The sequence below is a fragment of the Heptranchias perlo genome, chromosome 9 (genome assembly GCF_035084215.1).
Source record: "Heptranchias perlo isolate sHepPer1 chromosome 9, sHepPer1.hap1, whole genome shotgun sequence".
Taxonomy (NCBI): Eukaryota; Metazoa; Chordata; class Chondrichthyes; order Hexanchiformes; family Hexanchidae; genus Heptranchias; species Heptranchias perlo.
Genome location: NC_090333.1, coordinates 54,111,282 through 54,123,561, shown reverse-complemented (window position 1 = coordinate 54,123,561; position 12,280 = coordinate 54,111,282). Strand labels below are relative to the sequence as shown.

Sequence of the window (12,280 nt, the reverse complement as noted above, 5' to 3'; positions counted from 1 at the left end):
TTCATAAATCCATGATGACGTTGTCTAATCCCGTTGATATTTTCTAAGTGTCCTGTTATCACATCCTTTATAATAGAGTAGCATTTTCCCTACTACTGATGTTAGGCTAACTGGTCTGTAGTTCCCTGTTTTCTCTCTCCCTTTTTTAAATAGTGGGGTTACATTTGCCACCCTCCAATCTGTAGGAACGTTTCCATAATCTATAGAATTTTGGAAGATGATAACCAACGCATTCACTATTTCCATGGTTACCTCTTTTAATACTCTGGAGTAAATAGCAAATGAGAGAAGTAATTCAGCAATCCTCCCTACTTTGTGATGGTGACATTTTGCAATATATTTAGTTTCCATATAGGGAATTTCCTTTCACTTGAACACATCAAAATCTGGCAGATGATTCACAAGGGAAAAAACCATGCCTATAAATGTACCTCAATCTTCAAATTGCAGGATTTGAAGTTTTCAAGTTGGAATCCTAGTATTTAGCATAATACATTTTGATTAGAATACACTTTCATGATTTCTCCCTTCATACTCTAGATTTGTAAGTATAGATACAAAATCAGAAAATCCACTCTTAATAAGGGACTTTTAGGGTTATTCCTGTGCCATCTGCCCCGTGTTGGTGGTAGAAGTTTATTAAATATGCCATTACATTTTTTAAAAACTAGTACAAAAACAGAAAATGTTGGGAACACTCAGTAGTTCATTTAACATCTGTGAAGATAAGTTAATGTTTCAGGTATAGATTTTTCTCTCCACTGCTGAAATGTTAACGTTCTCCCCACTGATACTGACCGACCTGAGCGTTTCCAGCATTTTCTATTTGCTTCAGATTTCCAACATAGAGCTTCTTTGTTTTCATTTATATTTAATGTTTGCCAATAGTTGTACAAATGCAACTAACAGTTGTCAAAATAGTTATAATTGTCTGCCAAAGGAAGACAACTAATGAGAAATGGTTTAAAGACACGAGTAGCCAGTGGGAATTGAGGTCAAGTGGAACGATTCTAAAGAGAGGTATACCCAAAAAATGCCTTCAATGAGATTTTCTAACTCATTCTATATTTATAATTTGTAGTGAGCCCTCCCAGCTGGAGGATTGCAGGTGACATTAGAAACTGGAATTTGAAGTGCAACAGCAAGAATGGGTTAATAGCCTAAGTGTTGTACCTAAATGCTATATTTTGAATAGTTACATGTCACTTTTTCCATTTCAGGTCAGCCATACAATCAGCTGGCAATTCTGGCTTCCTCTAAAGGCGATCACCTTACAACCATTTTCTACTATTGCAGAAGTATTGCTGTCAAATTTCCTTTCCCAGCTGCTTCCACTAATTTACAGAAAGCGCTTTCTAAAGCTCTGGAGAGGTGAGCAAAGAAATGCATCTAAAAACATCATGTGTGGACTGAAATATATGTTACATACCAGAAATTCCTAATAAAACATCAACAAAAATAATCCACAATATGCCTATTCTCAGCTTTTTTCTCCCAATGTTGCAAAGTTAACTCAAACTATATATCCACACTCTTGTCCTCTCTGCTTTTTGTTGCAGAAAATCAATAATATACACATCAGTATTTTAGTTTGATTTTTTTAAAAATGTATTTGAAGCAGATGCATTGTTTTCTGTTTCTTAATTCTGTTCAATATAGTCTTTGGCGTTAATGTACTAGAATGCTGTGTGGGATAAGGTTTGTACTATAGTTTCTCACATGATGATTTGCCAATTTCGTCTTGGCCATTATTGGGAAGCTAAGTGTTCCCTCCACAGGAAGAAGGGTCAGGGAGAAGTCTGAACACAAGTCCTTTAGGACTAACTGATTAGTTACGGAGCAGGAGCAGCAGTCTCATTAGCAGGTTGCCTGCCTCCTATGCTGGGCTGGGACTTGGAATATGCTTCCACAGTGAAGATTGGCTTCTAAATTTTAAATTGTAGTTTTAATTTGATGATTTAATTTGTTTATCACAAAATAATTCCATTATGCTTGAGATTATTAACCATTTAGTATTTCAACCTGTTTTTCAGCTTTTAAATTAAATAACAATTACTTTGATATAGAAACAGATTGTGTTAATGTTTGTTTTTCATTGTCTGCTAAAGTGATATTTTGCTGTTTTGTAGCCGCGATGATGTGAAGACGAAGTGGAATGTTTCTGACTTCATAAAGGCTTTTATTAAGTTCCACGGTCATGTGTATTTGACCAAAAGTTTAGAGAAATTGTGTACTCTGAGAGAGAAGCTGGAAGACCAGTTCAAGGTAAGATTAAGATGCATTTAGCAGTAGATGCTAATTTGATGTTCAAGTTCTCAGTACTGTATAAATTATGGGTAGAAAATAGATTGTTCATTTTTGAAAACAGAAGTGTGAAAGGAATTTGCTGAATTGTATTAGCATTTAAAACTGAAATTAAACTACATTTGAGAAGCTGTTTGCATAATTGAGAAACTCCTATCAATTTAAATAAAGGTACATAAAAACTTGAGTTTGGGGGGGGCGTGGTGCGATTTTTGGCTGCCTACCACCCTGTTCACAGTGAAAATCAGGGCAGATGGCACACTTTTTTTTAACTCTAATGTCTAATATTTTAAAAGATTTTTGTGATGGATCCTGCCTGAAACAGGTGGGAGTCTCATGACTGCTCCTCCTAGCCCAACAAAAATTTTCTGTCCCACTGCCGGCCCGTCTGCACCCCAGTCCCAACTCAAATTCTGCATCGGCGCCACAGAGGAGCCGCTGAATTTCCTGCTTCCCCCCACCCCCCACCCCCCCCCCAATCCCGATCCACAAATTGGGCCAGCCAGCCCGCACCTGGAAATTGCCCCTAGGATTTCTTAAATTAAAGACTACAGTGGAGACCATATTTCAAAATGGGACTTGTATAATCATTTTGAAATGCACAAATTTCACTCCAAATCCAGGTATTTAAGGTATTCAGCAACAGTTTTGTCGTTCTTTTATCCGTTGGAAAGAATACAGTGTACTTTTAATTCAAGCACCTTAATTCAAATCATATAGTTTTTTTTATATAAAACACTAAATTGCTATATTCCTCTTTTTTATTGCTTAATTCACATTACTGGATAATTAATTTTTTAGTCCAGAGAGCAGACTGTATATTCTAAGGTCCCCTACGATTGCCAGATTTCTCCACTTTGTGATTTTAAACACCTTCCACTCTTATTTTCTGGAATTGTCTCTAGCAGCTATAATTCTGATCTACATTTGATTGTTTTCAGAGACTTCTTCCACAGAAGGCATTTAGTTCTCAACAACTTGTGCACCTCACAGTCATTAACCTGTTTGAGTTGCACCATCTGCGTGATTTCAGTACTGAATCCGATGAACATAGCTACAGTCAAGAAGAACTGCTGTGTTGGACACAACTCCTGGGCCTCTTCAGTAAGTGATTTTTTAAAAACGAATTTGTATTTTCTTTATTGAAATAGTCATGTTTGGAGCATCTGTTATACATGTCGAGATGGTCAAAAGCATGAAATATTTTTGCAGTGCGTTTAAATCCATGGGATAGTCAGAATCGGGATTTAAAAGATTTTATAGATCATAATAGGTGTCAAGTAGGGCACTAAGAAATAATTATGTTTTGGAAATTAAATTTTTTTTGGCAGTTTAAACTGGTCTGTGAAGAAACCAGTTACTTGGAAATCAATTAAAATTACGCTGCCTTGATGATCTGCAATTTTGAAGACATTTTATATTTGTCAGGCAAGTCGTGTCTTCTAATGATACATTGGTGCTTAAAATTGCTGCCAAAGCAAATTAACTTCTGACGAAGACACACTAAATGAAATCAAAAGCATTTCTCAGTGTTGGCATTTAATTATAACTGGCTTTGTCATAACTCAGTGACATTTCTCTGGATGACATAGCTAAGTGATATTTATTCATGCTGAGTTTTTGTGCACATTTCTGCACCCCGACCCCAGCACTATACAAAAATATCTGTTTAACTCCAGCAACTTTCAAGTGACTAACTTGGTTCAAAAAGTTAATTTTCTTTTGAGGAAAGAAAGTAGTTGGGCAACATCTAACCAAATCATTTTAACCAGAGTTTAAGTGCTTGGTGTAGTTCATTGTGCTATTAGATTCTGCTTCTTTCCCTTAAACCTATAAATCAGTTTTGTTTTTTCTCTTTGAAAAGAAAATGTAGGATTTTCAGGCAATCTGTAGTTAGAATACTAAACCAAAAGTAGGTTTATTACCATTCTAGCTACAGTGCCGCAATAATCACCAAAGAATGGTTTAACAACTAGCTATATATAATATATTCTTTATATTTTTGTAGTAGTTAGATCGCATTGAAGAGAATTTATATGGATGCAAAGCTGTAGTAAAACAATAACCTCTTTATATCTTAGAGTTTTAAATGGTATTTCAGTCCAGGCCATATGTTTAAATCAGTGTACTGGTGATGCAAATACATTTTATATTTGGGTATTTTGGGGAAGTGGAAGTTGGTGTTGCTAAACAAAGTCATTGGCTCTCAAAAAGAAATATAACAACTAAAAAATGAAATGAAAGACACGATAAAAATGTTACATACAACTTTCTAACTCTCCATATGCAAATATTAACTACAATTGAGGATTTCAGTGGCAGACTGTGGACCTGAAAGCTCCAGAAATGACCTTGAGAGTCCTGTTGCTCACTTGGGGGCAACTTCTGTAATTAGAGGGATAATGGTTGCACTGTAATTAGTATTTGTTTTATACCCTGGGACTGACTTGGTTCTTTCACCCATGTGGTACATCTTTTGCTTTGCAACATGGAAAGGGCAATGAAAATTCTTCTTCCATCACTGCTTATCAAACAGTCATGTTGTATTTCAGTTTGAAGGTGGTGTAATTATTTTATCTTCTACATTGAGTACAGTAAGACCTGAGAGATAATGAAGTGTATGTAAAGAAAAGAAAGAACTTGCAGTTGTATAGTGCGTTTCACAACCTTGGGAAGTCCCAAAGCACTTTATAGCCAATATACTTTTGAAGTGTAGTCACTGTTGTAATGTAGGGAAATGTAGTAGCCAATTTGCATTCAGCAAGATCCCACAAACAGTAAAGAGATGAATGAACAGATAATCTTTTTAGTTTTGCTGGTTGAGAAATAAATATTAGCCATGACATCAGGAGAACTGCCCTGTAGTTGTTCATATAGTGCCACGGGATCTGAAAGCACCCCGAACAGCGCAGAACTCCTTCAGTACTGCACTGAAGTGTCAGCTCAAGTTTTGCAGTGGGGCTTTAGCCCACAACCTTTTGACTCAGATGTGAGTGCTACAACTGAGCTAAGACTGACCAGGCTGTTTACAAGATTAACTGAAATGATTTTGGCCTGATTTTGCTTGTTTCACTGGATTGTAATACCAACCTTTCTCCAGAGTCTCTGTTTATATCCAACATAGACAGAAGTGTCCTATTGTCATAGTTTAAGACTCCATGTGTGTGAAGCCAAAGTACAGAACTCCCTTGGAATCTGACTCCCTTGCAATCTGAAATTAATTTCCACAGAGAACATAATTATGAATAGTTTGGGAAATGGAGAAAGTATATGTAGTTGATTGTTCTGTTGCCCTTAAGGCTTGTGGTTTAGGGGAACATCTGGGTTTTGCTGTACCCACTTGGGTGGGAGCGCTTTATTCCATCACTTCACAAAGAGTAGCTTATGTTTGATCAGACACATTTCATTTGGTTGATTTAAAATATACAATGTGCATTCAGATGAAATCAGTGTAAAATGGCAGAGTAATGGATTTAAAAAAAAATTCTATTCTCCCACATTTTTGCAGTGTCGTTTCTTGGAGTCATGTGCAAGTGTGCATTACAGGACGAGAATCTTAAAGAAACCTTAGGTGAATGCCCACTACCAGCCGTTAAAGTTTCGTTGGATTGGATGAAACTCAGACCCAATGTCTTTCAGGAGAGTGCATTAGAAGAAAGGCAGTAGTAAGTATTCCTTTTTAGAACTAGCAAAGTTTAATAAATTGAATAGTAAACCTTTTAAGTGATCCAAAGACCTCAAATACTTTTCTCTGCATTTTCTGGCATTGATATACAATTTTCTTTTGGGCATGTTTTACATGCAGATCCATAATTGTGGTTCGTGGCTAGAATAGTTAAGTGTAGCTTTCTGATTCTTGCATTTAAAAATTAGTTTCTGAAACTATTGGAAGTTTCATCACGCGTGCAAACATTTTTGGTAGTTAGTTAAATATTTCACTTGGAGCACCATGCTCCTGCAGTAACAGTCATCATTTATTTCAACTAATAGTGTTTATAAAATAGTTGAGGCTACTGGTACAGTGAGTTAGTATTCATCTATTTCACTTCTAGAGCTTAGATGACAATTTAATCTCCTCAGTCCACTGGCTGTAAAGGTCCCATATGAAATGAGTTTGAATAGTCTCAGCCTAGTTCCCAGTCGGTGCAACACAAAGCTGTTCTAATTTCTGTGTAAATTAGTGTTAAATTATAAGCTCTCTGAAAATCTGTAAGGGTGGCTGATGTAGAAAATAGAGATTCGCACAAGTGCTGTATGGAGGTAGTCTTTTGAGGATGAGGTGCACTTTGGGGAAGTTTTACATTTAAAATGTTTTTATTTGTTCTTGGGATGTAGGTGATGCTGGCAGGACTGCAATTAATGCCCATCCATAGTTGCTGTGACAACTGAGTGGTTTGCTAGGCTACTTCAATAAGAATAGGACTGGAGTTGTTGTGTGGGCCGGTCTGGGTAGGTTCCCTTTCCTAAAGGACGTTACTGAGTCAGTTTACAACAATCCAACAGCTTTTGTGTCTAACGTTATGTGCCAGCACATGAGTCACAACTTGCCATGGTGGGATTTGAACAGATTGCGGGTCCAGAACCTTAACCATTTTACTACTGTACCCTTATCTAGTCTGTGCTGCACTTGACTTGGCAGTGCTTGATGCTGAGACTGGGTAGCAAAAACATTCAACATTGATATTGTGTCACTTCAGATAAAAATCTCTTCTCCTCCTCCTCCACCACCGACCATAAGACTTTCCCATGGTCTTTCTGGAACACACACCTACTAAACTGCACACATCACTCTGCTTTTTAAGAAAAGAGAGAGAGATGGAAACCAGGGAATTATAGACCAGTTAGCCTAACATTTTTTGTGGGGAAAATGCTGGAGTCCATAATTAAGGCTAGGGTGACTGAACACCTCGAGAATTTTCAGTTAATCGGTGAGAGCCAGCATGGATTTGTGAAAGGTAGGTCGTGCCTGACAAACCTGATTGAATTTTTTGAAGAGGTGACTAAAGTAGTGGACAGGGGACTGTCAATGGATGTTATTTATATGGACTTCCAGAAGGCATTTGATAAGGTCCCACATAAGAGACTATGAGCTAAGATAGAAGCCCATGGAATCGAGGGAAAAGTATGGACTTGGTTAGGAAGTTGGCTGAGCGAAAGGCGACAGAGAGTTGGGTATAATGGGTAGGTACTCACATTAGCAGGATGTGCTAGTGGAGTCCCGCAGGGATCTGTCTTGGGGCCTCAATTATCCACAATATTTATTAACGACTTAGATGATGGCATAGAAAGTCTCATATCTAAGTTTGCCGATGACACAAAGATTGGTGGCATTGTAAGCAATGTAGATGAAAACATAAAATTACAAAGCGATATTGATAGATTAGGTGAATGGGCAAAACTGTGGCAAATGGAATTCAATGCAGGCAAATGTGAGGTCATCCACTTTGGACCAAAAAAGGATAGAACAGGGTACTTTCTAAATGGTAAAAAGTTAAAAACAGTGGATATCCAAAGGGACTTAGGGGTTCAGGTACATTGATCATTGAAATGTCATGAACAGGTGCAGAAAATAATCAATAAGGCTAATGGAATGCTGGCCTTTATATCTAGAGTAGAAGGGGGCAGAAGTTATGCTGCAGCTATACAAAACCCTGGTTAGGCCGCACCTGGAGTACTGTGAGCAGTTCTGGGCACCGCACCTTTGGAAGGACATATTGGCCTTGGAGGGAGTGCAGCGTAGGTTTACTAGAATGATACCCGGGCTTCAAGGGTTAAGTTACGAGGTGAGATTACACAAATTGGGGTTGTATTCTCTAGAGTTTAGAAGGTTAAGGGGTGATCTGATCGAAGTTTATAAGATATTAAGGGGAACAGATAGGGTGGATAGAGAGAAACTATTTCCGCTGGTTGGGGATTTTAGGAGTAGGGGGCACAGTCTAAAAATTAGAGCCAGACCTTACAGGAGTGAGATTAGAAAACACTTCTACACACAAAGGGTGGTAGAAGTTTGGAACTCTTCTGCAAACGGCAATTGGTGCTAGCTCAATTGTTAATTTTAAATCTGAGATAGATAGCTTTTTGGCAACCAAAGGTATTAAGGAATATGGGCCAAAGGCAGGTATATGGAGTTAGATCACAGATCAGCCATGATCTTATCAAATGGCGGAGTGGGCTAGAGGGGCTGAATGGCCTACTCCTGTTCCTATGTTCTAAGTGCTCCCAGATTCCTGCTGTACCAGTCTGGACCACAGTAAGCTGTGCAAGATTCAGAATTCAATTTTCTTATCACTATAATTTTGTTCTTTTCCCTCAGCATTTGGCCTTGGATTGTATCATTGCTGAACAGTTTTCATCCACAGGAAGACGATCTGTTCAACTTTAATGGTAAGGGTGTTTGTTGCTTTTGAAATGATGAATAATTAATTCTAAACTTAAAGGAAACATTGGATGCACTGTATAGAGCATGAGGAACTTTCATTGAAAGATGATGCAGTATTTTTATTTCAGTATGTTGTTTCATTTGGTCCAATAGTTTTTAAATTATTGGTCACTGACCTGTGAAAGCACACATGTTTGAATTGCAATTTAATGATTTAGAGTTGGGCCAAGCACTCATCCATGAGAAACCCTTGTGATCTTTTGCTTCAATCTTCCAGACACAAATGATGTAACTTTCTCAGAGTACTCTGCTTGACCCCACCTTGGGTTATTTTTTCTTTAAAGGGTTTTTCTTCTTTAGACCATGCACCTTATGAGTGAGTGGACAAGTAGGCAATGCTACTCCACCAATGCTGCTATTTGAACTGGCCAGGTGATGCGTGAGAACTGCCCAATGACTGTTTTCCCTCCAGTTTTGCAGCTCAGTGCCTCTGCACCTTTGATGCTTCGATGCACTGGATCATTTTTCTTCTTCAAACTAAATCCAATATGAAATGTAGAGGTGACACAGTCCCTCTTTTCCTCCACTTTCCACCCCCCCCCCCCCCCCCCCAGAAATCAGGGAGAAGGTCTGCTGGAATATTGATCCTGACAGAAATTACTTTTGGAGGGTAGGTGCATGCATTTTCTACACATCTAATAATACTGAACCACCACCCTTTGACTGTTTGCTTTTAAAAAAAAAAAAATCCCCTTGAATGATTAGGTGCAAAATTAAAGAGTTTAAAGCTGATCAGTAACCATACATGTGCAGCTTTGGATGTCCCTGAACTGAGAAATCCATGTGGAAGAGCCTCTTTCAAAATGTTTTAGAAGTTCCGACTTAGAGTTGGTTTTGATAACATTGTTATTAGTCACATCTATGTGAAGCATAGTGCAGGAGAAGATTGAACAGGACTTGGGCATGGTTATCCATTGTCTGCCTTTGAATAAAAATAACTCCAGAATCACTGGGTGAATTTTGTTAAATAAATTAATATACATGTAAAAAATTCTCAATAGTTTCCAGTTGATTTTTTAACAACATCGGAACGAGGAGAAATTTCTGCAACCGTCGAAAACAAAAATTCAAAATTACCAACCTGTATAAGATTTTACCTAATACTAATTGTGTTTTTTTCCTTTTCCCCTCTTTCTCTCTCTCTCTCTCTCCCACTCTCTTCCCCATCCCCTTTACAGCCACTCCTCTTCCTGAAGAATTTGAGCTGCAGGGGTTCCTTGCACTCAGGCCTTCACTAAGGTAAAGAAAATGCTTTTTTTCTAAAACAGTAGAAAAATAACACATATAAATGATCGGCATTGGACATTTTAAAGGAAATCTAATTTGTTGTGACTAGTTTTATAAGAATATATAGGAAAAGGACGAGATAAGGCCTTTGGGTCCATTGAGGCTCACCCCTATAGAATGTCATCTCAACCAGACTAAAATTGAACTGCATTTTGAGCAACTCCCAATCCCCCATGGCTTTAATCTGCTACCTTCCCAATGAGTTATTTTAAGCACTTGAGTACAGAACTTTTTTTCTAAAGTCAGCTTCAAGTTATTTTTCACACCATAAATGTAATTCTTCTGGTGCTTCTGAGCTGACTTGAATCATAGAATTTTACAGTACAGGAGGAGACAATTCTGCCCATCGCACCTGTGCTGGCTTTCAAAGAGTTATTCACTTAACACCATTTATCTGCTTTCTCCGTACCCTTATACTGTTTACAAATATTTATGAACTTCCCTTTTAAAAGCTGTTATGGATTCTGCTCCCACTGCTGTTTCTGGTGGAACATCCATGTCCTAGCATCCCTCTGCATTAAAAGAAATTCCCCTACCCCCTCTCGAGTTATGGACTCACTGACCAGCGAAAATACTTTTTTCCATGTACCTTGTTTATCTGTATAATTTTATTACTTTATACACCTTGATGTGATCTGCTTAACTTGATTCTCAGAACTGTAATTTTTAAGCAAGAATCAGTGTAGAAATCAGTGACAAATTTGTAAGCTTTGTGATCAGCATATACATTTTGAATCAAGTATTTTACCTATTGATGTGTTTCTTTTTGTAAAGAATCTTACAACACCAGGTTATAGTCCAACAAATTTATTTTAAAATCACAAGCTTTCGGAGATTATCCCCTTCGTCAGATGAATGAGTGAAAAGGTTCTCAAATCGCATATCTTATACTATGTTGGGACAGCATCACACCAATCAAAAGGTGTCGTTGTTATTCAAACAGGCCAGTCACGGAGAACAGCACGGCCCAGTACACTGGATATACATTGTGTCGATTACACAGGCAGGCAGAAAGAAACTCAAAATGGCAGAGAGAGAGAGAGAGAATATTAAAAAACATATAATTTTTTCCCCCTTTTTTGCTGGTGGGGTTACGTGTAGCGTGACATGAACCCAAGATCCCGGTTGAGGCCGTCCTCATGGGTGCGGAACTTGGCTATCAACTTCTGCTCGACGATTTTGCGTTGTCGTGTGCCTCGAAGGCCGCCTTGGAGAACGCTTACCCGAAGATCGGTGGCTGAATGTCCTTGACTGCTAAAGTGTTCCCCGACTGGGAGGGAACCCTCCTGTCTGGCGATTGTTGCGTGGTGTCCGTTCATCCGTTGTCGCAGTGTCTGCATGGTCTCGCCAATGCATCCTTTCCTGCAACGTATGAGGTAGACAACGTTGGCCGAGTCACAGGAGTATGAACCATGTACCTGGTGGGTGGTGTCCTCTCGTGTGATGGTGGTATCCGTGTCGATGATCTGGCATGTCTTGCAGAGGTTGCCGTGGCAGGGTTGTGTGGTGTCGTGGACGCTGTTCTCCTGAAAACTGGGTAACTTGCTGCGAACGATGGTCTGTTTGAGGTTGGGTGGCTGTTTAAAGGCGAGCAGTGGAGGCGTGGGGATGGCCTTAGCGAGGTGTTCGTCGTCATCGATGACATGTTGAAGGCTGCGGAGAACATGGTGTAGTTTCTCCGCTCCAGGGAAGTACTGGACGACGAAGGGTACTCTGTTGGTTGCGTCCCGTTTTTGTCTTCTGAGGAGGTCTATGCGATTCTTCGCTGTGGCCCGTCGGAACTGTCGATCGACAAGTCGAGCGTCATATCCCGTTCTTACGAGGGCGTCTTTCAGCGTCTGTAGGTGTCCATCGCGTTCCTCCTCGTCTGAGCAGATCCTGTGTATTCGTAGGGCCTGTCCATAGGGGATGGCCTCTTTGACGTGGTTGGGGTGGAAGCTGGAAAAGTGGAGCATCGTGAGGTTGTCCGTGGGCTTGCAGTAGAGTGAGGTGCTGAGGTGCCCGTCTTTGATGGAGATTTGTGTGTCCAAGAAAGAAACCGATTCTGAGGAGTAGTCCGTGGTGAGTTTGATGGTGGGATGGAACTTGTTGATGTTATCGTGTAGTCTCTTCAGTGATTCTTCGCCGTGGGTCCATAGGAAGAAAATGTCGTCGATGTATCTGGTGTATATTCTCCGTGACTGGCCTGTTTGAATAACAACGACACCTTTTGATTGGTGTGATGCTGTCCCAACATAGTATTCGATATGC

General features: G+C 39.3%; 1 protein-coding gene across 4 annotated transcripts in view; it reads left to right on the top strand.

The window, feature by feature from the left end:
• Positions 1–12,280, top strand: part of smg7 (SMG7 nonsense mediated mRNA decay factor) — a 138,871-nt gene that overhangs the window by 76,806 nt on the left and 49,785 nt on the right. For all 4 annotated transcript variants that reach the window (XM_067990465.1, XM_067990467.1, XM_067990464.1 and 1 more), the window contains 6 exons: positions 1,221–1,371; positions 2,130–2,265; positions 3,246–3,408; positions 5,813–5,969; positions 8,618–8,688; positions 9,922–9,982. In XM_067990465.1, coding sequence (XP_067846566.1) covers positions 1,221–1,371; positions 2,130–2,265; positions 3,246–3,408; positions 5,813–5,969; positions 8,618–8,688; positions 9,922–9,982 — 739 coding nt within the window. The remainder of the gene's footprint in view (positions 1–1,220; positions 1,372–2,129; positions 2,266–3,245; positions 3,409–5,812; positions 5,970–8,617; positions 8,689–9,921; positions 9,983–12,280) is intronic.